The sequence below is a fragment of the Crocodylus porosus genome, unplaced genomic scaffold (genome assembly GCF_001723895.1).
Source record: "Crocodylus porosus isolate Cpor-Errol unplaced genomic scaffold, CroPor_comp1, whole genome shotgun sequence".
NCBI lineage: Eukaryota > Metazoa > Chordata > Crocodylia > Crocodylidae > Crocodylus > Crocodylus porosus.
The window spans coordinates 69,113,894-69,138,957 of record NW_017728918.1 but is presented as its reverse complement, the minus strand read 5'-3'; the positions used below and the strand labels follow the sequence as shown (position 1 = coordinate 69,138,957).

The window sequence follows — 25,064 nt, the reverse complement described above, 5'->3', positions numbered from 1 at the left end:
GGTCTCCTGCCACTATGTGCACCCTAGAATGGCAATGAGGGGCATGTGCCCTGGATCTGCAGGGTGGGGTGGGCTGCCACTGCAGGCTGGGGCCAGGGCAGCACTGGGGTCTTCCCAGCGGGGAAGGCTCAGGGCAGGCAGCAGTGGTACTGGGAGCGGGGTTACGGTGGGGGCTGCAGCCACCCCAAAATTCGCTGTAGCTCCCTGCCAGCACCGCTGCCACCTGCCCCGAGTGCAGCCCAGCCCAGCCCCCCACAGGGAAGAGCCTGGTGCCACCCCAGCCTGCAGCGCACCCCATGCACAGATCCAGAGGCACACATCCCCCGTGCCCTCCCGGGGTCCGTGCAGCAGCAGGAGTCACCACCTCCTTCCTGCATCCGCCTGGACGAGCCACTCCTGGCTCCGCCTTGGCTGGGCAGCACCTGCCCGTGCCCCGCTCCCTCCCTTACCACGAGGGCCTCGATCTGCCTGACCCCCACCCCACCCCTGTCGCTTCCCTCACAACAGACCTACCAGCCTGACCCAGCTGCTGTCCATGCAGCCAGGCTGCTCTCCTAGCCAACTGCATGCTGTGTTTAGCTGCCTGCATGCACGGGGCGTTTATCAGTGGCAAAGCCGATTGCTGATACAGTCAGTTTTCCTTACAGTGGTGCTGATCTGATGTGGGACTGATGTATTGGTGCACCTCTCATAAAAACTAGCAAGAATCTAATCAGTTTCCCTGTGGCTTTTCAGAACCCTGAGAATGTTAATAGTTTGGTGAGATCTGCTGGAGAGAGAGACCCAAAAGAGAAAAAGTTCAGTAGAGCAGTGGATAATAAGCCCCTTGCAGTGCCTCTGATTCTAATGAAGGGTGTAGTTTGGGGCAGTTATGGCATTACTGTGGGAATGCAGAGAGGGCTTCACGTTCATCAGATGCCCTTCACCAAAGGCTGATGTGAACAGTGGAGTCTTGATGGTTTTTGGTATTGGAAGAGACTCCTTGACAGAAAGGTTACTACAGTCTTTCACACCAGTTTCTGGTAACTAATAGTTTTTAGAGCCTTGAAATAGTGTTGGTTTATTCTGTGGCAGAAAGTTATGCTTTTTAAACATGCTGCCGTGTTTTACTTTCACACTTTAAATCTGTATCTTAGCATTGTTTCATACAGAGTATTTAATCAACATAAAACACACTGGACTGGTTTCTTAACATCTCATTTCATCACTTACTTTAGGCTTACTGGGAGCCGGTTTCCAACAGTTTGGCAGTGAAGAAAAGCTAAAATCCACTGCTTTACAGCACCTCTTTGAGGTAAGTCAGATAACTGTATTTGAAGGTACACCAGTGTTATGCAACTGTACAAAAATATTTGTCATAAGCCATTGCTATACAACATGTAGAGAGAACCTAGATAGCTTAATCTGGCTAGGTGGGTTAAAACAGCTTGAGTAATTTAGTACTGCATTGTAGACGTACCCTGAAATAGACTGCTTAGACATTTCTTTTATTTAAATTACATTGTTTTGGATATCAACATCTACATTCAATTTACATTGCATTTAGTGAATTCAGTTTCTGTTCCTTAAGTTATATTACATCATGTATATCTCAGCTAAGTAGATGGCTTGATTGATATTGATATATAAAATACAATGTAATTTAAACAACAGAATTTTCACACTGTTTCAGGGTGTGTCTATACTGCAGTGCTAAGTTTTAATATTTAAAATGTGTGAATGTTGTAGTTTTCATTTGTATATAGATACAAAACAGAATATTATAATAGTCATACATTTTCTATTGTGATCTGTCAGTTACACCTTCAGCTACAACCTGAAGGTAGGGGAAAAGGATCTTAAAAAGATCTTGAAATCTGAATGCGGCCCAACCTAATAAACATGCTGAAAGGGTGATTTATTACAATGCATGTTTTCAGAATGCTCTTTTGGTTGGATTTTGCTTTCATTAAGATTCTGAAAGTGAACTTGATTCAGAATCTAATAGGTAGCTTCTAGTAGTAGAAATAGTATGCATCCCTTGCTGGACAAGGCTGAAGCTTTTCCTTGTGCGAAAATGCAGTTCTTGGACTGAATGGGCAAGTTAGTACGGAGAGATGCAGATTGTTTTTCACTGCACCAAAAAATTAATCTGGTCTGCTAATTGCACAATGGGCTCACATATGTGTGATTCTTTAGCATTTTCCCAAATCTCTTGCTGGTTTAGATAAATATATTTAGGATTTTGATTCATTCTTCTCAAACCTGTTTCATATATGAACTAGCTTTTGATCTTTACTCCCCAAATTTATAAAAGAGGCCATTGCTATTGATCGCATTTATATGCAAAGACCAGAGACCCCCAGTGAACTCTTTTAATACAGTCTGGTAGCCTGTCTCTGTCAGCTACTAGAAACAGGAGAATGTAGATTTATGGGGCTTTAGAGAATGATTCCAGCTCTTGCTTTGGAGATGTGCAGATGAAAATTTCTGAATTGTAAAATGTTCCAGGTCCCTCTTTTTAAAGGTAAATATAGCAAATGTTATGAGGCTTTTCAGCAATGATTCCTGTACAGTAAGATAAAATTGCTACAGAGTGTGAGCTGTAATACAAAGCTTGAACAACACTTTGCTGTGCGTTAGGGTGAACTTGGTGGTTGTTTGTAACACTGGTACTGTAGGCTGTTAACTGGTCGTTATGTCATAGGATGATAGCTTCAAATAAATCCAATTACTGGCTCAGTCACAAGTGTGCTAAGGTGTTTTGCATTCTACCTATTATGTATTATATGCACATTGCTTGTACAGGAAAATAATGGCTTCTAGTTTCCAAGGTATTCACCTTTCTGTCCTTTAACAATCCACGTTTATTTTTTCCTTGGGCTTTTTCAGTATAATTGATAGATTCTGGACTTGGACAACTAGAAATTGTACTTTTCTGCAGGATTATACACAGTGGTTAAGCTTTCTGGATTTTATTTTCCCTTTTTCCCATTTGCTTTTCTCTCTTTCTTTTCTTTATCTCTCTTTTCTTTCTCCCCTTTGGGGTGACTGAGTGACAGAGCTTACTCTATGTAAAGCTAGTTCAGGTAATTGAGGGGTGAAATTTGGCTAGGTACCCATATAAAAAGCACCCCAGTGGGAAGAGAGGGCATTACGCAGAGAGCAGTTCCTCTGAGATAAGCAGCTCAGGTGTGGGACTGCCTTAAAAGGCTTTTCTCTGTGATAGTGACTTAAGGTGGCTGATCAGTACTAGAGCAAAATATGGGGTGAGCAAAATATGGCCCGCAGCAGATCCCTCAGTCCTGTCTGGCCCATGGCACATCCCGCTGCCCCTAGACACGCAGTGAGCCTGGGGAGGGGGCTGTGTGGCTGGACTCCATTTCCTGGAAATGGCTTCTTCTGACTGCCACCGCTGCTGGCCCTAGCCCCATGGAGACGAGCCAAGACCCGCACAGGCAGGGCCCAAATCCCCAACTGAGTGCACAGCTCTGGCCCTAGCCCCAGCCTGCCCTATGCAGGGGGACAGGGTCCCTGCACTGCCTACTCCAGACCTGCCTGTCCCAGCCATGGTGACAGTGGCCAGAAAAAGAGGACCCAGAGCCTACGCCAGAGCTGCCCTGTGGCTGCTCTGCACTGCTCTGCAAGGCAAGTGGGGGCTGGGGCAGCCCAGAGACAGCACTAGAGGCAGTGGCAGCGGGGTAGAGGGTGCTGCAGGGGCCCCAAACCCTTGCGCTAGGTAAGCCAGTGCCAGGGCTGTGCGCTTAGCCCAGGGCTCGGGCCCTGCCCACATGGGTCCCAATGGACCTTCATGGACTCCAGCTCCAGCCCCTTTTTGGGGCCCATGTGGGCAGGGCCCAATCCTCAGCCTGCCCTGCGAAGGGGGTCACCCACTTTGGACCCACTCGCCTCAGCCACAGTGAGTGGTGGCAGCAGGGAAAAAGCAGGACCTAGAACCCATGCTGGAGCTGCTCTGTGGCTGCTCCCCGCTACTGCCGCCATCAGTGCCCATGCCAGCCCACCCACATCCATGCTAGCTCCCCTCCTGCCCACAGTCCCATCCCACATAGGGAGGTTTGGTAAGCTATTGCACGGGCAGGGGGGGATGCTGACCCAGCTTATAACAGCTCCCCAAAACTCCCCGTGTGGCCTGAGGGTCCAAATTATTGCCCACTCCTGTGCTAAAGTGTTTGCCTACTGTCTGGTGTGGTATATTTGCTTCTCTCCTGTGTTGTGTGTTTGCTTCTCTTCATCTCTGTCTCTTCTTCCCACCTCTGGAGTGACTGAGTGACAACGCTTACTCCAGGTGAGGCTAATTTAGGTAACTGAAGGGTGGAGCCAGGGGCAGCCCTATGAAAAGGCACCACCATGCCCTCCCCCCAATCCCCCTGCAAACTTAGAGAGAAGCAAACAGAAAAGATTTTGCCTAGGGTGGTGGTTTTTAACCACCTTGGGGGTCTGCGGTCTTTGTCTAAGGGGTCCTCAAAAGGTGACTATGATCCATCAAAAGTATGTGAATACCCAAACTGACCATTCAAAGGAGTCTGCACCTCCACTCAAAATTTTTTAGGGGTCTGCAAATAATGAAAACCACTGGCCTAGGAAATTCCCCCCGAAGAGGGAGCCAGGGTGCGGGAGATTGTGCTTGTGAGCATGTGCAAGGACCCTGGTGTGGGTGTTGGTGTGTAGGTTCTTGTGGTGTGTTTTTTTTCCTGCTCCCCTGCCCCTCGTCTTTTTTTTCCTTACAGCATAGGTGTATGCTGGAGCAAAGGAGGGACAAATGGAGGCTGGATCAGCTGTTGTGACCTGTGTGGGATGTATTATGTTTGTGTTCCTCCTAGATGGTCAGGAGCACTTCATCTGCACCAAGTGTAAAGCTGGGTGTGGCCTGAAGGAGAAGATTCAAAGACTGGAAGCACAGGTATCCATGCTGTATTACATCAGGAATCATGGAAGATTGCTTGGGTAAGAGTTATGAGAAGCTGGTACTGGGAACACCAAAGGGCAATGAGAAGTGGCAGCATGTGCCTACTTGAAGAAGGAGGGTATCCAGAATTAAAGAGCACCAGATTTGAAGTAAGCAACCATTTTCAAGCACTCTGTGGTGGAACTCCTGAAGAAAAGACAGAAGAGAGAACAATCTGTAGGCATGAGGCAGAGGAGTCAGCAGCCTAGGGAACAGGAAGTGCCAGGCCCAAAAATAGGGGCCCTAGGGCCACTGCACCAAGAAGAAAGAGGAGTGGTGGTGGTTGGTGACTACCCTCTGCAGGGAGCATTGGCACCAATTTGTCATCCAGATTTGGGGGCCCAGGAAGTATCCTGCCTGCCTGGAACCTGAATTCAGGACATTACAGAGAGACTGCCAGAGCTCATCCATCCTTCAGACCATTAAGCCTTCCTGCTTGTCCACGTAGGCACCAAAGATACTGCCAAGACTGACATTGAGCAGATCAGAAGTGCCTGGGAGCCTCTTGGCAGGAGAATCAAGATGTTTGGAGCACAAATGGTGTTCTCATCAATTCTTTCCATGGAAGGCAAGGGTCCAGGCAGAGGCCATGGTATCCTGGAAGTTAACGCATAGCTGAGACAGTGGTGGCAATGTAAAGGCTTCAACTTCTTTGACAAGGGGTGGATGTTCTTGGGAGGAGGGCTGCTATCAACAAGAACAGGACTTCGGGTCCTCTTTGAGTGTCATCTGGCTTACCTAGTAAGGAGGGCTTAATTAGGTTTCATGGGGGTGGTGATCAAAACCCTCCAGCAACAGAGCGCACAGTCCAGAGAGGAAAGGACTTGAAGAAACAAGTTAACTCTGGGCCAGATAGCTCCAGGACTGCAACAAGTGGAGCAAAAGGAAAGCAAGTAGGTCAAAATGCAAAATATGTCTGATGCATGTACACAAATGCAAGAAGAATGGGGAATAAAGAAGATGAGCTGGAAGCTGCAGCCTGTGAAAAGAACTGTGATCTGATTGGCATCACAGAGAACTGGTGGTATGTGTGGTATGACTGGAATGTCAACATTGAAGGCTATGCTCTGTTTTGGAAGGACAGGGTTGGGAGAAAAAGTGACAATGTTGCATTGCATGTCAAAAACGCATACATTTGTTCCCTGATACAGGAAGAAAGAAGACAGCAAAGCAGAATGCATTTTGATGAAGAACAAAGATAAAAGATACAGCACCGATATAATGGTGGAAATTTGTTATAGGCCACCAAATGAGGAAGAGGAGGTGTGGATGTAGCATTCTTCAAGCAGGTGACAAATCTACTCAAAAACCATGGGATGGTACTGATGGGACACTTCAATTTTCCGGACATCTGCCGGAAGAACGAGGCCAAACATAAAATGTCAAGCTGGTTCCTAACTTGTGTGGAGGACAACTTTTATGTTCCAGAAAGTGAAGGATACAAGTAGGGGATCATCTGTCTTGGATTTTGAACTAACCAACAGGAAAGAACTGGTGGAGGATGTGAAGGTGATGGATAGCTTGGGGGGGAGCAATCACAGTTGGATTGAATTTTGGATCCTGAGATGGGGAAAGTGTGAGGTCAGCAAAATTAGGACACTAGATTTCAAAAACACAGATTTCATCTGACTCGAGCTAATACTCATGTTGTCGTGGGAGGATAGAGCGAAGGATAAAGGTGCCCAGGAGGGCTGGGAGCTTCTGGAGGGCACAGTATTGGAAGGCCAACAAGAAACTGTCCTGACATAATGGAAGCACGAAAAGGATGGTAAGAGACCAATGTGGCTGCACAAAGAGATTCTCAAATGCCTTGAATGGAACAGGAATGCATACAGGCAATGGAAGAATGGTCAGATCACCAAGGACTCATACCAGGCAATAGGAAGAACCTGCAGGGACAAAATCTTCACAAAGGCAAAAATAGAGAATTGAGCTGCACCTGGCAAAGGAGGTTAAGGACAGCAAAAAGAGGTTCTTTAAGTATGTTGGTCAGAAAAGGAGGGCAGGGGAAGCTGTGGGTCCTTTGTTAACAAGCCAAGGGGATCTCCTAACAAGAGATTCAAAGGAGGCAGATGATCTCAACAGCTCAGTCTTCACAAAATGATTAAACTGCAGCCGTACACCTAGTAAGGATTATCTGGATAAGGAAGGGGGCAAGCTGAGGGAGGAGATAACAAGAGAGAGTGTCAATGAGCTTTTGCTGGGGCTGAATGAATTCAAAACAGCAGAGCTGGATGAACTTCGTCCCAGGGGACTGGAGGAACTGGCAGGGGAGATTTCTGAGCCCTTGGCAATGACATTCATGAAGTCATGGGAGGTGGGCTAGGTACCAGAGGACTGGGAAAAGGCCAATGTACTGCCCTTCTTTAAAAAAGTAAAAAAGGAGGACCTGAGGAACTGTGGACTGGTTAGCCTCACCTTAATACCTAGGAAGTTACTGGAGTATGTCCTAAGGAACACTGTTTGCAGGTATCTTCAGGAGGAAAGGTTGATCACAAGCAGCCAGCATGCATTTATAGAAAACAAATCATGTCAAACAAACCTGATCTTCTTCTTTGACAAAGTAACTGCTTGGGTAGATTATTCCTTTCACTGAATTGATTAATAAATTAAAAACCTAGGCTTATGGTTAGATAGCCCCAGTTCACCTTCACAATTCACAGAGGGAAGCATTCAGGGTACATGTGGTAGTTTCTAATGAAGTAGTTTTCAAAGTAACTGTACAGAAGTTTTATGCATGCAAACTGCTCTAAAAATTGCAGAGCATAGTTTAAGAGAAACCTGGATCTGTGTAGTATCAAACTTACTCAGTTTAGGTCAACCCAGTGCTTGGAACTTCTGTACACTTTTCCTGTGCAGCCCCAGGGCTGCTCTTTTCACTGCCACCCCAGCACTGGGCTAATTTTTATTCCCACCCTCACCAACCCTTGCTCCCCCCTCTCCCTCCACCAGCCCTTTCAACCCCTATTCCATAAGCTGCTCTGGGTGCAGCTGCTTTTATTAGCATTTCTCACTGTCAGAGCCAACTGTGTAGGTCCCAGTGGGGGAAGGGGCAGGCGGTATGGGGGTGTAGGCTTGCTGGGGGGGACCCTAACCAATCCGCAAGTCATGCCTGCCCTCCCAACCCACTGGTGGGTTGTGCTGGCCCCTCCCACTTCAACCGTGGGTGGCACCTGCTCCCCCACCCCTCGCAGGTTGCGCCTGCCCCACCCACCCCACCTGCGGGTTGTGCCCTCGCACCCCATCCCCAGTTCGCACTGGCCCTCCCTTATGGGTCATGCCTCCCCCACACCCCCTGACAGATCCCCCAATCCCCTCCAGCCTGCTGGACCCTCAACCCCCTTCCCCCCCCGCTAGCCCCCACATCCAGATTTATCTGATATTGGGCAGCCATTCTGATCCAATTTAACTTCCCCCTAATGTCCCTGAATGTCTGTACTTAGCTAGTGAGACCAATAAATAGATTTCAACTATTCCCTATTTCTGCCTACTATAACTGTTTCATTATGCATCTGATCTGTATCAAATATTGACACAGGATTTTAACTGCAAATATTCTGGCTTAACAAAATCATTTGCAAGAAGGAAGAAACTGTTCAGTTAGGCTCTTTCAAAGGAAGTATTAACTTTTTCTTTATCTGCAACTGAGTTGCCACAACCTCAATCTGCTCTCAAGCTTTAGGATCATCACTGGTACCATCTGGTTAACTGATAACCCAGAAATTTATAAGAAATGTAGGGAAGAGAAAAAGTTCAAGAATGTTTAATTTGAGAGCTTTGTCACAGGCTAAATCAACCAGCAGGATATTTTGGCTAAACTTATCATGTTGCACAGTTACGATTGTGTGCGTGTTGGAGGTTGGTTTGGTGGGGGTGTTGTTTTGAATTTGGGATGTGTTTTTTGTGATAAATTAGAGCAGTAGTTTCTAACTCGTGTAGTGACCAAAGTTAATTAATAAGCCTGTCAAAATGAGTAACATTGCATCAATATTGAATTGTCAGAGTCAAAATGCGAAACATGCTGAACCGGGTTAGTTTTAAATAGAACTTTTATAACATTTTGGCTTTTCGAACTTTTCTTCATGTTTTCTAAATGCTAAAATTGGGGTGGGGGAAAGGGAGAAGAATCATACTTAATTTAATCCCCTGGATTTTAGGAACCAAAGGAATGTGCTAATCCACCAGAGGGGCCAATGTTTATGTACTCTGGCACAAGTGAATGCTTTAAGCACCTACTAGTATTTCTAGCAAATTGACACTGGCTCCATCAGTTAGACAATCTGCTTGTATTTTCTTTGTATGCCACTGGTATGATCCTGTCATTTGAAATGAACCCTAGCTTAAGTTTCTGTCATTTCCTTTGCATACAAATGAAGTCAGTATCATTTTTTGCTTTGAATGATTCAAGGGTAGAAGAGTGAAGTAGCAGAATCATTATCAGTAGCAATTGTGGGACTACCATTTGTGTTTAGGGAAAAGCTAATTTTCCCATCTGTGTCTGAACTGTCCAGTCAGCCCACAATTCTGTTCTTTAAAAAACAGAGCTGTGTTTCTGATGTTACCATCATACCCTGCTGGGTGGCTCTTGAAGATATTACTCTGTTTTCCACTAACATTTTATTTATTAGACACTTTTCATGTGCTTGCATTTTAGGTCTATGTGCAGGTTAACAAAGCAGCACAAGATGAAAATGTAAAGAAGATGGCACAAGATTTCTTTAAAAAACTGGAGGCACGTGAGGCACAGGTGCTGTCATTGTGGCAGCGTTTTAGAAACTTCAGTATTGAAGAGTATGTCCATATTTACAAGGTATGTGTCTTCTCCAGGTAATCCTGACATGACATCTCCTCTCCTGCTTTGACAGTAATAACTGACATTGGGTAGCACAATTTTTTCCAACATACTTCACAAACTAAATGCAAATCTGCCAAAATGTAGTTACCCTGAGAGTAGAAGGAACCATTTCACCTTCTTACAATACTTGGCAAGAACATAAAAAAAAAAAAAGGGAAACCTTTCCAAATAGGCCTGTGACAAAAGTAGTGTCATTATTTGTTAGGCACTCACAAAGCAGAGTGGCTCCTATTAGTTATGATTGTAGACAGATCTGTGTTGATGCAATCCATGCAAGTACCATATTTACCTGAATCCAAGAAGAGGTTTTTGCCTCAATCATCTTGGCAGAGGAAGCCTTATCTTAGATTGGAGTACCAGCCTGGCACAGGCAGTGGCTCAGCTCTGGCTATGGCCCTGGGCCAGGATGGCTTATATAGCAGGAGTGGGGCTTGCGGCAGGGAGACCACGCAGTGGAAGAGAATACAGGGGAGACCCATGGTGTGTGGATCAGGGAGACAGAACAGCCTACTCCTCTCCCTTCACACCCTCATCACTGCTTATTCCTGCTCTGGCTTTGATTCCTCTGGGCCCAACCCAGCTGCAGTTTTCACAGCTGCTTCTGCCTCACTGGGGCCCCACCACCACTGCCTGCTGCAGAACAGAGTTACTTGAGAAAGGAAACAGTGGGAGAAGAAAGCGGGGGGGGGGCGCCACAGGTGGCAGAAGTAAGGCGTGGAGTGGGGGAGAGCAGGTACCAGGGTAGATAGGGGGAACAGGCAGTGGGGGGCAGGAGGCAACTGGCAAGGAGGAAGGCACAAGAGAGAGTACAGGAGGATGGGTGGGTGGCAGGAAACAGAAAGCAGGGGCAGGCACTGGGGTGGAGAGCACATGGGAAGCAAGGGCCAGGAATCACCTGCTTCTGCTTTTCCTGCCACAGCAGTGCAGTTGACATATTTAAGACAACCCTCCAGATCCCATATATGGAAAATTATAACTAATTTATTATTCTGCATGTATATAATCTAATTGTGAGGGTGTCTTCTTAAATCTGAAATCATCTTGGATTCAGATAAGTGCAGTAGATACATCCCTGATTCGCAGGTAGTATTTATTATTTCTCCATTTTATTTGTACGTTACTTTTTTTTAACTTTATTACGATAATAAAACTGCAAATACTTACAGTTACCTAAGCATGAGAAACAACTGGAAGTTGCAGTAGACAAGATAAAAGTTATCTGTAAATAGTGTTCAGTTAAGGTAAAATCTTATCTCGCATGTAAGTTAGCAAGTGAAACTAGTTCCTTCCCTGCAGGAGAGAAGCTTGCATTTATTTTTTTTGAAAGCCTGTCCCAGGTGCCTTTGTTTTGGGACTGAAATGCAGTTGTACAGCAGCTGCTTCCAACTTAAACCCAGAATGTGATTAGCATAGAACAAAAGATTTGGGTTGCAGTCATATTATTATTATTATGAGCTTCCCACCCTGGAGGACAAGGTCTCTAGCAGGGAGGTGAAAGTGACAGCATGGCTTTCCAGACAAAGGTTGAAAAGCCACAGAGATCTTGGGAGAGCCCTCAGAGCAGGCAGCCCGCCCCCCAGGAACCACAAGCAGGAGGCAACACAGTGGCAATCCCTTTGCTTCTCCCTGGACGCATGATGCACCCCCGGTAGTGTTCAGCAGTAGTGCAATCCCAAAAAGGTGATGCATCTACTTAGAACCCTTACCGGTGCACGTGGATACTTCTGTCCAGGGACAGCTGTGAACTTGTTCCCCCAGTCAGTGCCATTCTTCAGTTAGTGTTATGTCTATTGGTATCCTTAGTCTTCTCTCATCATAAGATAAGTTCTCTCTTCCTCCGATCATCCTAATAGATCTTTTCTGTATCTATGCCAGGTAGACTGAAATCTTTCTTAAACTTTGTACATGGTATTCCAGATGGGGAATCACCAGAATGTTGTAAAGTGACATTAAAAATACTTCTGTATTATAATATTTATGATTCAGTAATCACCTAGATATCCCAAACCTCAGAAAGAACCTGTCAAACACTCAGTCGCTTCATACACTGTGTTTTTTTTCCTAGGTGTTCAGAAATCTGATCTTCGGTATCAATGGCATTTTTAAATATCAGAAATCCGTAGTAGGGATATCTGCACTTATTTCTACTTTAAGGGCAAGGGTCAAAAAGTGAAATGAAAGAAGTCATGATATCTGTCCTGTTGAAGTGTCACATTCAGTCACACTGAGACTGAATGTGACTGGGCACTCTTTCCTGCCCAGGGCAGGGGGTCAAACTCGACAATCTACTGAGGTCCCTTCCAACCTAAAAAATCTATGAAATGCAAAACTAGAACTCTTGGTGCAGAGATGATACCTTTTATTAGGCTAGCTAAGAAATTGCAAAAAAAATATTTTTTTTCTGCAAGCTTTCGGGCTCACACTCCTGAGCCTGATGAAGGCTGAATTCTCTACTGGAGAATTGGAAATTGTCAAAACCCAAACACCCCATCTGTTTGACATGTATGAGGCTCATGAATAAATGCATCTTTATACTGTCTGTGTAGCTGACGTATGACACAGTCTCATCATCTGATGTGTAGCAAAGATACAAAGAAAGTGAAAAAATGTCTTGCTATTTTTTTCCTGGAACTTTTTAGCGTCTAGGGGTGCATTTTGATGAATATTCCGGAGAATCATTTTATCATGAGAAGTCCCAGGAAGTGCTGAAGATGTTGGATAAAAAAGGACTCCTTCAGAAAACAGGGTATGAACAATAGAATTTGTTAACAGAGTAACAATTATGATTTCTTTATCTGTTGGCATGCATCTTATTTCACATATATAAAAATTGAGGATGTTTATGTGTGTATAATCAGAAGGATTCTTTTGGTACAGAAGCCATAAGATCATAGCTGAAAATGGGCAGAGTGGAGGTGTTTAATACCCAGCATTTTACAACCTAAGTTTAGATGTGATCCCTCTCCTGAGTCGTTGGCAGCTTAACATGGGTGAAAACTATATTTGTGAGTGAGAGTGGGCAGTTCTCTGGTCCCGCTAACAGAAGGCAAAGTGAAGGAAGTGATTCTAAAAGATATGGAGGAGGAGAGGGAAGATCCTTAGTTCATAAAAAGAATAAAATTGACCTAAGTAACAGGAAGCAGCATAAAAAGAGACCTTTTTTTGTATGTAGTCTAAATCTTTTTCTATTTCAAAGTCATTTTGCCATTAATTTCAATATTTTCTCTCTTAATTTTCAGGGAAGGAACAGGAATAGTTGATCTTTCTGAAAAGAGAGACCTCTCATCATGTTCTGTTGTGGCACGCAGTGATGGGACATCCCTTTATATAACAAGGTAAGTTTGTGTCTGAGCTAAAGTTCAGGTTCCGTTCACTTGTAAATTATTTTGGAGCTGCCATTGTAATTTTTCTTGGGGACTTAAGCTTTTACTCTTGCGGTGCTACAAAATATTGAGTGCTGAATAATCATAATAGCTGAAGCTTACAGTGACAATGTTGTCATGGTTTGAAAGGGCATTAAATGAAAAGCCTTATTTTTTTAAAACTTACCCTCTCAAAGGGTCCATTAACAAATTGTCTTGGTTGCTTATAGATATCAAACCCCACCCCCAATGGTGCTTTACTTTAAGCTTGGCACACCCCTGTGCCAAGCACAGCACATGCTCAGAAGAGGTATTGCATTATTTTGACCTGGCTCATCCAACATCTGTATAGGTTGGGCACTTCAGTGGGGCTTTTTGGCACTTTTATCTAATAACTGATTGAATCAGCGTTAGATAAAAGTGCCAAAAAGCCCTGCTGAAGCTCCCCATCTATACAGATGCTGAGGACCTGGGTCAAACTAATGTGCTTTCTCTTCTGGTAAAGTGCCATTGTTGTTCGTTTGTTTGGTTTTTTTTACATCTGTCAGCGCCCCTTGTTTCTAATTAGAACGGTATTTTTACAGTTCCAACCATGGAAACAGCCCAGAACCAAAATGTATTTTCTGCTTAATAAATAATTTCCAACAAATATTTTAGAGAAGGAACATGTCTACTAGTCCACTCACTGACACATGGTGTAAAGTAGAATAATTTGATCTTCCACATCTTTGTTAGCTCTGCAGTCCTGATGGCCTGCTGCTTCTGTATTACCACTCATTTTGTGGTGTTATTGTGTTTGAATTCTTCACAAGTCTTTTAAAACAGAAATGAGAACATGTTTTGCAGCATATAGTACAAACTAATCAAGCTTGTCTTTTGTTTGAGGTAAGTCTTGCTGAGCATGTGCAGAACTCTGAGGAAGGTTGTACTGAGCAGGGGCTGTCCATTTCTGAGGACTGTGATTAGTACTCTTTCAGGAATGAAATCTATGATTTATGTCCAACTCTTGTAAAGTGCTCACAAGTATTCCTCAATTTGTTGGCCATTTTCCTATCTCAGTAGCGACATAGAGATTAGACTTGTGCTCTGCAAGATGTAGTTTCTCTAGTCACTGTTCTGACTAATCAAAGCTTTTAACAGCAAGATTGACAGAGTCCCAAATGCATGCCTTGAACAAAATACAGATGCTTATATTTTAGTATGAAATACATATTGCTCCATTTAGCCTGGCAGTCTTCCTTTCCTCCCACAACAGTAGAGAATTTTCCCAGTTGGCAGCCCATTCTAAATAATGAAGTTTATTTAGTTTGAATGAGAGTCCAAATAGTTTTTCATTATCTCTTTCAGAGATCTTGCTGCTGCTATAGACCGAATGAATACATATAATTTTGATACTATGATTTATGTGGTAAGTAATCCAAGATACAGCACACAATGAGTTTGATTCTTTCCCATTAATCCAAGGGGCCTCTTGCTCTCAATATGACTTTGGTGCATAGTACTTTTGGCATCGCAACAGACATTTTTTCATTGCACAGCTACTATTCAGTAATGTAGCACGATGATTTTCAATCCTTTTTGGTTCATAACATGGAAAATGGCTGCGAGGGACTAACCATCTTAAAAGTTATTTGTAATTTGCTCTAAACAGCTCTTAGTTATTCATCATTGTGGTTCTCAGTTAAATGGCATCGTTAATATTTAAACAAGTAAAAAAGCTTGTTCTTGCAATTGAGCTGGTATAAAAAAGATACGAAGTGCTATTAAATTCATATTCTAAACTTTGATTTAAAGGCCCAATATAATATCACCAATGTGAAATTGAACAGCTTTTTACAGTGCATCAGTTTCCTTAACATTAGTCTGTATATCAAGCACCATTTAATCAATCCAGACAATGCAGCTGCAGACAAATAGCATTTTAACTTCTGTTTCTTAGCACGATAGCACCAATGCCAGTAATGGAGAGTGGAATTAATTCCTCGCTTGTTGCACAAAACTATTCTTTAGCAATTGTAAAGAGGCAGCACATGATTGCCTTTTAAATGCTTTTTCTCCCCCTGGAGACGGAATATTTTAATATATGAAGTCAGCTAATGACCTTTGGAAAGTTATCTTCACATTTTTTGCCATGTTTCTTATGATGTGTCTAGAGGCATCCATACAGCTTGCTTTGTATTATGCTTTCATTATTCAGTACAAAATTACTGTATGCATTTGTTGCCCATGAGCTACTGAAAGCAGTGTCTTTGAAAACTCACCAGAACTAGTGATTGTAAAACCAGAATCCCCAAGAACTTTCTTTTATACCTTTGAGTAAATAATCTTACCACTTTATTTCCTTCCTTCTGGGAGTACCCATGAGCTTGTTTTTCCCTCTTTGGTCACTGGAATAATATTCTTTACACCAGCTGCAACACATCCCATTTCCTGTTACAGGAAGCTGCCTGGTAGCACAGCAGTTAGGGATGTTTACTGTTATACTTGTGGCTGATGCCCACAGTTGCTCATGTCCTGGGGTTTGAAGGGACCTTAAGGGTCCCTCTTGTGCTTGTGATTATTTTTTCCCAGGTGTAGTACCTTACACTTGTCTTTATCGATATGCTATGGTTACTGTCATGAGCTAATACAGCCAAAGGAGGTTGTATCTAACCTCAAAGAAAAATTAATTCAGCATTTTTGTGCCTACAGAGGGTGAAGGTTGTAAACTATGATGATGGAATAGACAAGTGCAGAGTCAGTGCCCTGAAGCAGCCTTAGGATATTAGTGGCCAGTTACTTTAACTCTTAATAACTATTTGGTCCCATGTGACTTGGTATCTTTTCATGCTTCCTGGACCTAATCCTTATGATACCCGCAGCAAAAATTTGAATCTTCAAGGTGGATTATTTGGCCATTGAAATTAGTCTCTGATAGAAGCTTGAAAGGGAAATTAACTCCTAAGTCGTCTAGTCTATATCTAATCTATCTTTTTCATAAGCATAAGGAATGGATTGCTAAACATTCACAGTTTTGAACACTGAGCCACATTTCTGGCACTGTTATCTCTTTGTATTGGCTGAACTTGCTGCTTGTAGAAGGGACGGATTAATATTGCAGGCTGATTTCAAGAAGACTGACCTGAAGTTATCTTACAATTAGGCCAGCCAATTGTGCTAAATTATGCCCAGTTACATGCTGGGAGTTTCTAATGTCTGTCACAAGCTGAGTTTTGTATGGTGTAAATTGGATTTGACCATAGGTTATCTGAGATCAGATTTCTATGAATCTAATCAATCAGTACAGAGGACTTTTGTATTTGGTAGATATATAATAGTTAAATACAATGGGTTGAGTCCCAATCTTGCATCTCAAATCTTATTATATAAGAAATGTACCCAAAGGTCTTTGAGTCTTATTTTATGAGATTATAAAGCTTTTTTAAAAACATTAAACTAGTTTATTGCTTGTAACTCTGCATAACATCATTCATAACAAATTTCACAGATCCAGCCACTTATTTCATGAAGGCCTCTAGGGACGTCAGCAAAACACAAAGTTCAGCATCTTACAAAAATACGTAAGGTTTATGTTGGAGGCAGTAACAGTACCATAGTTAAGGTTCAGTTGAAGGTTCCACTCAAGCTGGGGGCTAAATTTCTTGATTATATTTTAGAAATAAATTGAAAAACATTCAGTAAGGGCAAGGGCAAAGTCATGCACTTGGGATAGAATAATTGCATGCATAAATATGGACTGAGGATTGACTGACTACTACTTTTACAGTACTACTACAGTACTATGAAAAAGGATGTAGGAATTACAGTGGACAATACAATGAATATGAGCTAACAGTGTGCTCTTGCAAAAGGAAGACCAACAGCATCCTGGGTTGTATTGATAGGAGTGTTGCTTGCAAATCAAGGGAAATGGTTTTCCTGCTTTATTCAGGTCTGCTGAGGCCTCACCTGGAGTATTGTGTCCAGTTTTGGGCTTCACCCTTCAAAAAAGATGTGGACAAATTGGAGTCTATCAGAGAAGACTAGGAAACATGACTTAGAAGGAAAGACTGGAAGAAGTGGGATTATTTAGTTTGGAGACTAAATATATTGAATCAAATACCTGAAGGACAGTTAAAAAGAGGATGGAGCTAAATTATTCTCTGTGGCCACAAGGTGTTCCACAAGTGGACAAGGAGCCACAGTTTTAACTTGCAACAAGGGAAATTTAGGCTGGATACTAGGAAGAACATTCTCACTATAGCAGTGGTTAAGCACTGGAATATGTGGCCCAGATGTTGTGGAGTCTGTCCTTGGAAGTTTAAGACTAGGTTAGACAAGTTTGACTGGGATGTTTTAATCAGGGGTGACCCTACCTTGAGGGGATTGGACTAGATGACCTCCTGAGGTCCCTTCTGCCCTCATCTTCTGTTCGAGGAATCAGACAAGTTTTAAACAGACTTTAAAAACCGTTTTTCATTAGTTTTTTTCCCTGACTCCCATAATATCACTCTGAGGCAGGGATAAAGTTGTTTCAGTGCCTTAATCCTGCATTCCCATATCTTTAAATAAGTTTGGATTTTTTTTTTTAATTTTAGCTTGAGCTGCAGAACCACTGCATCCAAAACCCTAATCCAAGACTGCTTTTAGGATCATTACAATCTTCTGTAATGTAGTTTACCCTGAGTTACAGACATATACTATCAACCTAACCTCTTTTAGCAGTAGTTTTTAATCTGGATTTTTTTTTGTTATTAAATTCTAATATTAATCTATTTGAGACTATTGTAAAAGCTACCATCCTGCATTTATATCCCATTTAAAGGGCATGGTCCTGCCTAATAATTATAATAATAGGCAGACAGTTCTGTTTAGGTCCTTGATCCTATAGAAATTGACATGCCCAGTGTGATTATAGATACGTCAGATATCACATCTTGCTTGTTCAGAAGAGATGAGAAGGCTGTATGACTGCAATATGATGCTTTGAGGAACAAAACCTGCACTCATTGCTAGGTCTAGAAACTCCAGGCAGTAATCACCTTTGTACTTTGTTCTGACCTGTCAAATAGGGCTTGGGGGATTGATGTTTAAGAGTGAACAAGAATGGAGTAGTGGCAGGCTCTACCTTCTCAGCTGGGTGATAGGACCTGCATCACATGTGGTCAGGACCAAATCTGTTTTCCATTATGGAAAAAAGATTCATTCTTGTGGTGATAATTTTTTAAGTCACAGGACAGATTAATCAAAATTTGAGATTATGCAGACAATGCATATTTAATCTGAGGAGACGAGCACTGTACAGTGTGTGTGGTTACTGTGTGTATCTTGAGCATGGATACCAAGCCTCATAATTAGGGACCTGCCTAAATCGCAGTGAGACAAGGGGTTTTCACAGCTTGCTTACAGCACACAGAGCCAATTTCGCAGCTATTTTGTGGTGGCCCCGCCCTTCAGCGCTGATTGGCAGCCAGGTCTTGTCCCTTGGCACTGATTGGTGGAGAGGCCTCAGCGTGGGGTGGAGGGACAAGGAGGCAGCTGCCATCTTGTCTGCTGCCCTTCATACCATGCCGCTGGCCAGCACCTTCCCCTCCTAGCAATGAAGACTGGCTTCCACTGGGGAGCCAGCATTTTATTTTCATTGATTTTGTTGTTGTTGTTGATGTTACAGTTTCCATGAAATCTGCAGATTTAAATAGGTCCCTACCCATAATTGCTGATATGTTATGTAAAAGCCATGGGTCTAATGGTGCTATGGTGTCAGAAGGGTTAGCCAAGAAGAGAGTGCCTCGTAGTTTTCAATGAAGCTTCTTGAGCCCAAGCAGGCACATTGTTGATAGGCTTTCATGAGTTTTCTATCCAGTACTTGAATTCAAAAGAACTGCAAGAGTTGATGATGATGTAAATCATGGGACAATAGCAAAAGCATTGCTGTGAATATGGAGGTGGCACTTGATGGGAGATGAGCAGAATCTGTGACTGCATCAGTGATGGCTGCAGTTTAATTCGGTGTCCTGGACTAAAATGGATATTTTAAAATAATCACTTTTCAAAAAGATAAAATACTTTTACTCTACTAAGGTGCCAGACCCTAATGTCCTAGTACTTAAGCTGATACTTAAGCTTAATACTTTTCAAGTCCAGTCTGCCTTCCTGTGTTTTAGGTGTGCTCTGTCCCTGCCTAAGTGGAAGTATTTTCTAAAATGCACCACTTTTTTTCCCCTAAGACAGATAAAAGTCAAAGCTCCCACTTTCAGAAACTGTTCCAGATACTGAAGCTCATGGACTATGAATGGGCCGAGAGGTATGTAGGCATATGTCATCATGTGTATCTTTTTTATTGGGGTAGGCATATTTATAGAAAAATAAGAGATGATCATCAAAGAGCCTCTTAAATTTTGATGTGAATGTGAAAGTAGAAAAGGAGGAAATGATTCCTGTCAAAGACTTTATAGTACACTATCGGTGTATGGTATACATAGATATGTTAAAAGCAATTATGCTTTTGGGGGGCATAGTTTTAGCAAAGATCTGAATTTGGGTTCATTTCAGTTCTGAAAAGCAAAAATCCATCACAAAAACACCATGATTGATTCTAATTGTTGTTGGCAATCTGAACACAGGTTAAAAGAGACTAAGTTCTGCTTAATGGAAGGATTTCTATTTACAAAAATGATTCTGGCTCCTTTTGCCCATATTAGAGTCAGACTAAAATTGTTTTATGTTTCTGAAAAAGGGTGTTGTAAAAACAAGGCTAGTGTTTGGGTATCTTGCACAGTGAAATAACTCATGTATTTTAGCACTGGTTTTGATTAAAATATATTCTTAGTTTAATGTAGGCATGATAAGATATTATGACCTACAGGTATAACTAATATATTTTCCATCCTGGGCAAAACCAGGTGGAGAGCAGAGGCTGGGGTTGGAGCTGAGATCAATAGTTGTGTCAAAGGGACAGAGGGACTCAAAGACCCTAGCTACTGCTGTTGCATCTCTGTTCACAGCTGCTACTGCCCTGATGCAGGACTGCCGCTGCTGCTGCAGCAAGGACTTATTGGGACCCACCATTCTGGCAAACTGTCTGAGTCAGTGTTTAGGCTTCTGCCTCACTTGCCCACCTGTAGTTGTGTTACTGTTAATTCTCCTTTTTTGGATGCTTAGTTATCAGATTTGTATTGCTTTGATACTCTGATCTCATTGACTTCTCAAGCAACACCCTTCATCCTCCTTTCCCTTATTTTACCAAGTAATTTATGTTAGCAAGCTGCTAGCATATAACCACCTCCTGAGAGCATGTGAATAATAGGTTGTCAGAAAAGTAATCCTTCTTGCCTAGTTGAGCAGTGTGCATGGCTGTGGTTGCTGCAGTGTGAGGTACTGACAAGTCACCAAATTGTTCACACTGGAACATTTGTGTTACTTCCAGATTCTGGTCCAGGGCTCTGCCCTGAGCAAACAATGCAGGCAGATTTGTTGATTAAATTATAATTTTGGGTCCTGTTGTTTTTAACACAGGTGTCAGCATGTGCCTTTTGGGCTAGTACAAGGCATGAAGACTCGAAGTGGAGAGGTGGTTTTCCTGGAAGATGTTTTGGATGAAGCCCGTACAAGGATGTTACAAAACATGGCTTCTGCAAAAAGTTAGCTGAGTCAGGTCTTACTCGTTTCTCTCTCAGAAAAATTGCAGTGCTCCTGTCCCTTACTCCCTCTACCGGCACTTCCCTAGGTCCAGTAATCCATCTGTCCTTTTCTGTCTCTGTGATATAAACAAAGTGGTAATAATACTTTGGGCCATGCTAGAATGTGAAATAACTTTTCCTCGTCACTGATTCCCAAGTATCTTGCAAAAGATTTTGTGCGTTTTGCTTCACAGTACCCCTGCAATCAAGGTAAGTTAATGTCCTTTTGGCAGGAAGTCAGGTTTTTCATCCTGTACTGATGTGGCAGATGAATGTCTAAGCTTGGGAACAGAACTTGGAAGTTGGTGATTGCATCAGTGAAGGCATGCAGGAACTTCTGTAAATGCTACCTTTAACCGCTCTGTGCTTCACTTCCTGTCCTGTGAAGGGACAGTAATCCTTCCATGCTCCTGGGGTGGGCTGTAGGAGTGAATTTATTGACTTTTTGTGAAGTGCTCAGATGCTGCAGGTTAAACTTCAAAAGTGTTCAGGGCAAGTGGGTGCTTAACTCCCTTTGGAGACCAGTGGGAGCTAGGCATACAACTGCCATCGAAAATCCTGCCTATCCTGATGTGGTCCATTTAAGTACTTGGGGAGAAGCTTCTTGGCTTACTGTTAACTGAGCATAGCTCTTCTGCCACTTACCTTTCCATGCTTATAGCTGCTCTTTCTTCTACACGGTTTATTCAAGCCCTGTTATCTGTGCAGTCATTAATGCCTCCTTATGTTCCCTTCTGCCTCAGTCATGCTGGATCTGTTCCTGGATTAGTCTCCCTCCTGTGTAATAAACATCCTCCCTCACCAGCTTTCTGTTCATATTGTAAACCTCTTTTCTGCACGGCCTTTCACTGCTGATTTTTGCCTTAGCTCTGACCATGTCTTTCCTTATCATCCTTCTTTGAAGTGTACGTGCCATATATGGATTGCAAACTCTTCTGGGCCAGGGATACATTTAAGCTGTTTGTTAAAGCATCATATAAACCTGTAGTATTATATGAATAATAATTTGAACCGGGGGTGCTCAACCCCTGGCTGGCCAGTCAGATCTGGCCCCCGGCATGGTCTTCTGCCCTGTAGGGCTTCCCATGGGTCAAAAAAATGTCCCTGCTACTAAACTTCTGGACCTGTGTAGCCCCACAGGCTGAAGAGCATGGCCCTGCTCTCTGGATTAGGTTGCACATGGCCCCATCTCAAGGCAGGGGCAGTCCCACACCACTCATCTGGCTCATGGGGCCAGAAAACTGAGCACCACTGATTTGAATCACTGTCTGATACTGCAGGATTTTAATAAGTTTAATTTTGCTGCCAGCTTATTGGAGGGTGGAGGGAACTCGGCACTGAACTGGGGAGAGGCAAAACCGTGGGGATTCAAAAACCAGTGTGCTCAAATTCTCCTCTCAGTGGAACAGGCCTGTGTTAGTGTCACTGTTTTGCTTCCTGGCACTAAACCCATGTGCTGTGCAGCAGCACTTCTGCCACTTGCCATGGGTCCACTCCTGCTGCACTCATAAAGGGGTGGGGCTGAAGAGTTTGTCGTTGAGGCTCTTGAGGGTGCTGTGAGTACATGGCCCAGTGGATTTTCTAGTTACAGAAAGAAACCCCTTGTTTCAGGAGAAGAAACTGAAATCTTGCCACCACATACTATTTGCCCTGTGCTGTGCAGGAGGGTGGGTTGGGCTATCATACTAGTCCCTTCTGGCCTTAAAGCTTCACAAATCATACTGAGCAAAAAAAGTGCTAGTCTGTGGTACTGGCATGGGTTAACTTCCAAAGCGGTTTTATAACCTGGTCCTATTTGTCCTGGCTCCCTGGCAGGTGGTTTTGGGTTGTTGTTTGTTTGTTTTTGGTGGGGGGGGTTGTTTTATCTTTTTGTTACTTTTGACCAAATCTATTGTCAGCACCTGTAGCTCTGACTCCAGGAGGCCATTTCACTGTCACAGAGTGACAAAATCTATTTTTGCTTGTACCTGTTCAGCAACTAAAGAACTGGAAAACCCTCTTGAGACTGCAGAAATGGTTGGGCTTGCAGCGCTCATCATTCAGGTCTGTTTGAACCATTTTCCAAAGTTTGCTTCTTTGAAAGAATATACATTGGCACTAAGAGCAATAGCTGCATGACACTTACTTACCTTTCATTTTAGGATTTCAAGGGCCATCTCTTATCTGATTATCAGTTTAGCTGGGATCGGGTTCTCCAGAGTCGAGGAGACACAGGTGTGTTCCTGCAGTACACACACGCCAGACTCCACAGGTAAGAGGATAATTCAGAGTGGGGCAATTTTCCATTTAACTTCAGTGCCTCAATAACAGTTGGAAGCAAGGAAACCTCTACTCAGATTTAACACAGTCTCGCTTCTCTAGTTGAGGTGAATGCTTACAGTAAACATCCCCGAGGCCCCACAGAACAGTAAGCTAATGAAGATGGAACTTGTAACCCATCTCCCTGTGGCTGGTGGAGGAGACCAATCATTTCCCTGGCCTGGCATACCATGGCATACTTCTGTCGTAGTAACTTCTAGTTGTAGCAACCTCCTTTAATGCCTGCTGTAAATTAGGAAAACGGGCCTTCAACAGGGCAGCCTCCAGATCAGGGCAGCACAGTGATTCTCTGAAGTTGCCAAGAAATTTGACTCTGCTAAACACACCTTACTAAAGCATTTAGTTTAATAAGCTGACTGGACTGTCACTGACTCTGATGACAAACATCAGCCTTTATTACGTTCATCTGGGAATTCCCAAAATATACTTTTAAGGATTTCTAAAAATTCTTAAAATAAATATTATATTTCAAGATAAATCACTTGTTTTGATGGCAGACTGTTGACATAAGTAAGCACAGACCTAGTCAGACTCCTCAGTTGGTTTGTTCACATTTGAGAAAGTCAAGCTTGATGGAGTTCTTTTAAACTATATTTTTTCTTCCAGTTTGCTCTCTAGGTCGCTAATAAATGCTCTCAACATCTGGCTGAAGTTTATGGTAGCTTTTTGTCTTGGATTGAAATCAGTCCAGTACACATTTTATTCAGTTTGACCAAGGAAAGTAGATATAGTGAATAAAATGAAAACTGGGGAGGGAGGGAGGGTATTCAAGCCTAATTTGCCTTTAATTTCTATGCAGCTTTACCAAGAGTATGTTTAATTCAATATTTTATTCTCTGACACTGTGCTCTCCTGTTTTCTAGTTTAGAGCAAATGTGCGGAAATGGGCAACTTGCCAACTTTAATGCCGCATGTTTACAAGATCCACAAGCCCTATCAATCCTTCAGCATCTTCTCAGGTATTGATGATTTCCTTCCAGATATTATCTCCTGAGAAGCCATGTCTTAGGGCTTGTGACCTGCATGGTGAACAAGTTATATTGTATAATAGAAAAAGAAAGTACTTACCATGTGAGAAAATGTCCCCAGGACATGTGGAATGGAGCATCTTCCTCAGCTGCCAGCAGCCACCAGGGATACCCACAAATCGATGTCTATGAGGGATTTCATACTTTTAATACTTTTCACTGATAATTCTCCCAATGGAAGGGAGGGGCCATCACCAGGGAGGATTTTACTGTGGTTGCTTGGGGATGCAGGGGGGCAGTCAGGAAGGCCAAGGCGGAGATGGAACTGGGACTAGCTTCCCGGATCAAGGACAACAAGAAGTCCTCTTTTAAATACATAGGGGGTAAAAAGAAGGTTCCGGGTAACATGGCGCCCCTGCAGGACACACTAGGAAATTTGGTCGTCACACCAGATGACAAAGCCAACATATTTAATGATTTCTTTGCCTCCATTTTCCTGAACAGGGACTGGAACAGTCACCCCCCCCCGCTGGACCCCCTTAAATCCCAGGGGAGGTGCACCTAGGTCAAGGATTAGTGAGGAACTACTTAGGGAACTTCTGAAGGGACTGGATGTATTCAAATCAGCTGGTCCAGATGATCTCCACCCCACAGTGCTGAGGAATTAGCTGAGGTCATTGTAGGACCCCTGGCACGCCTTTATGAGCCGCTTTGTGGTGCTCTGGTGTGGTGCCAGAGGACTGGAAGAGGGCCAGTGTGGTTCCCATCTTCAAAAAGGGGAGGAAGGAGGACCCGTGAAACTATAGGCCAGTTAGTCTTACCTCAATCCTGGGCAAGCTTTCTGAGAATTATTCTGGCGCATATCCACGAGGGGCCAGCAGGGGATTTCATGCTTAGGGGCAACCAACATGGGTTCATTAGTGGCAGGTCCTGTCAGACCAACCTGGTGGCCTTCTA

The 25,064-nt window shown here is 43.3% G+C and overlaps 1 protein-coding gene across 2 annotated transcripts in view; it reads left to right on the top strand.

The window, feature by feature from the left end:
• The window catches only part of RARS2 (arginyl-tRNA synthetase 2, mitochondrial), a 61,266-nt gene that overhangs the window by 26,355 nt on the left and 9,847 nt on the right, over window positions 1-25,064 (top strand). For both annotated transcript variants that reach the window (XM_019537721.1, XM_019537722.1), the window contains 10 exons: window positions 1,218-1,294; window positions 9,600-9,755; window positions 12,440-12,546; window positions 13,040-13,135; window positions 14,510-14,570; window positions 19,369-19,445; window positions 20,657-20,781; window positions 22,796-22,863; window positions 22,962-23,071; window positions 24,003-24,098. In XM_019537721.1, the coding sequence (XP_019393266.1) occupies window positions 1,218-1,294; window positions 9,600-9,755; window positions 12,440-12,546; window positions 13,040-13,135; window positions 14,510-14,570; window positions 19,369-19,445; window positions 20,657-20,781; window positions 22,796-22,863; window positions 22,962-23,071; window positions 24,003-24,098 (973 nt within the window). The remainder of the gene's footprint in view (window positions 1-1,217; window positions 1,295-9,599; window positions 9,756-12,439; window positions 12,547-13,039; window positions 13,136-14,509; window positions 14,571-19,368; window positions 19,446-20,656; window positions 20,782-22,795; window positions 22,864-22,961; window positions 23,072-24,002; window positions 24,099-25,064) is intronic.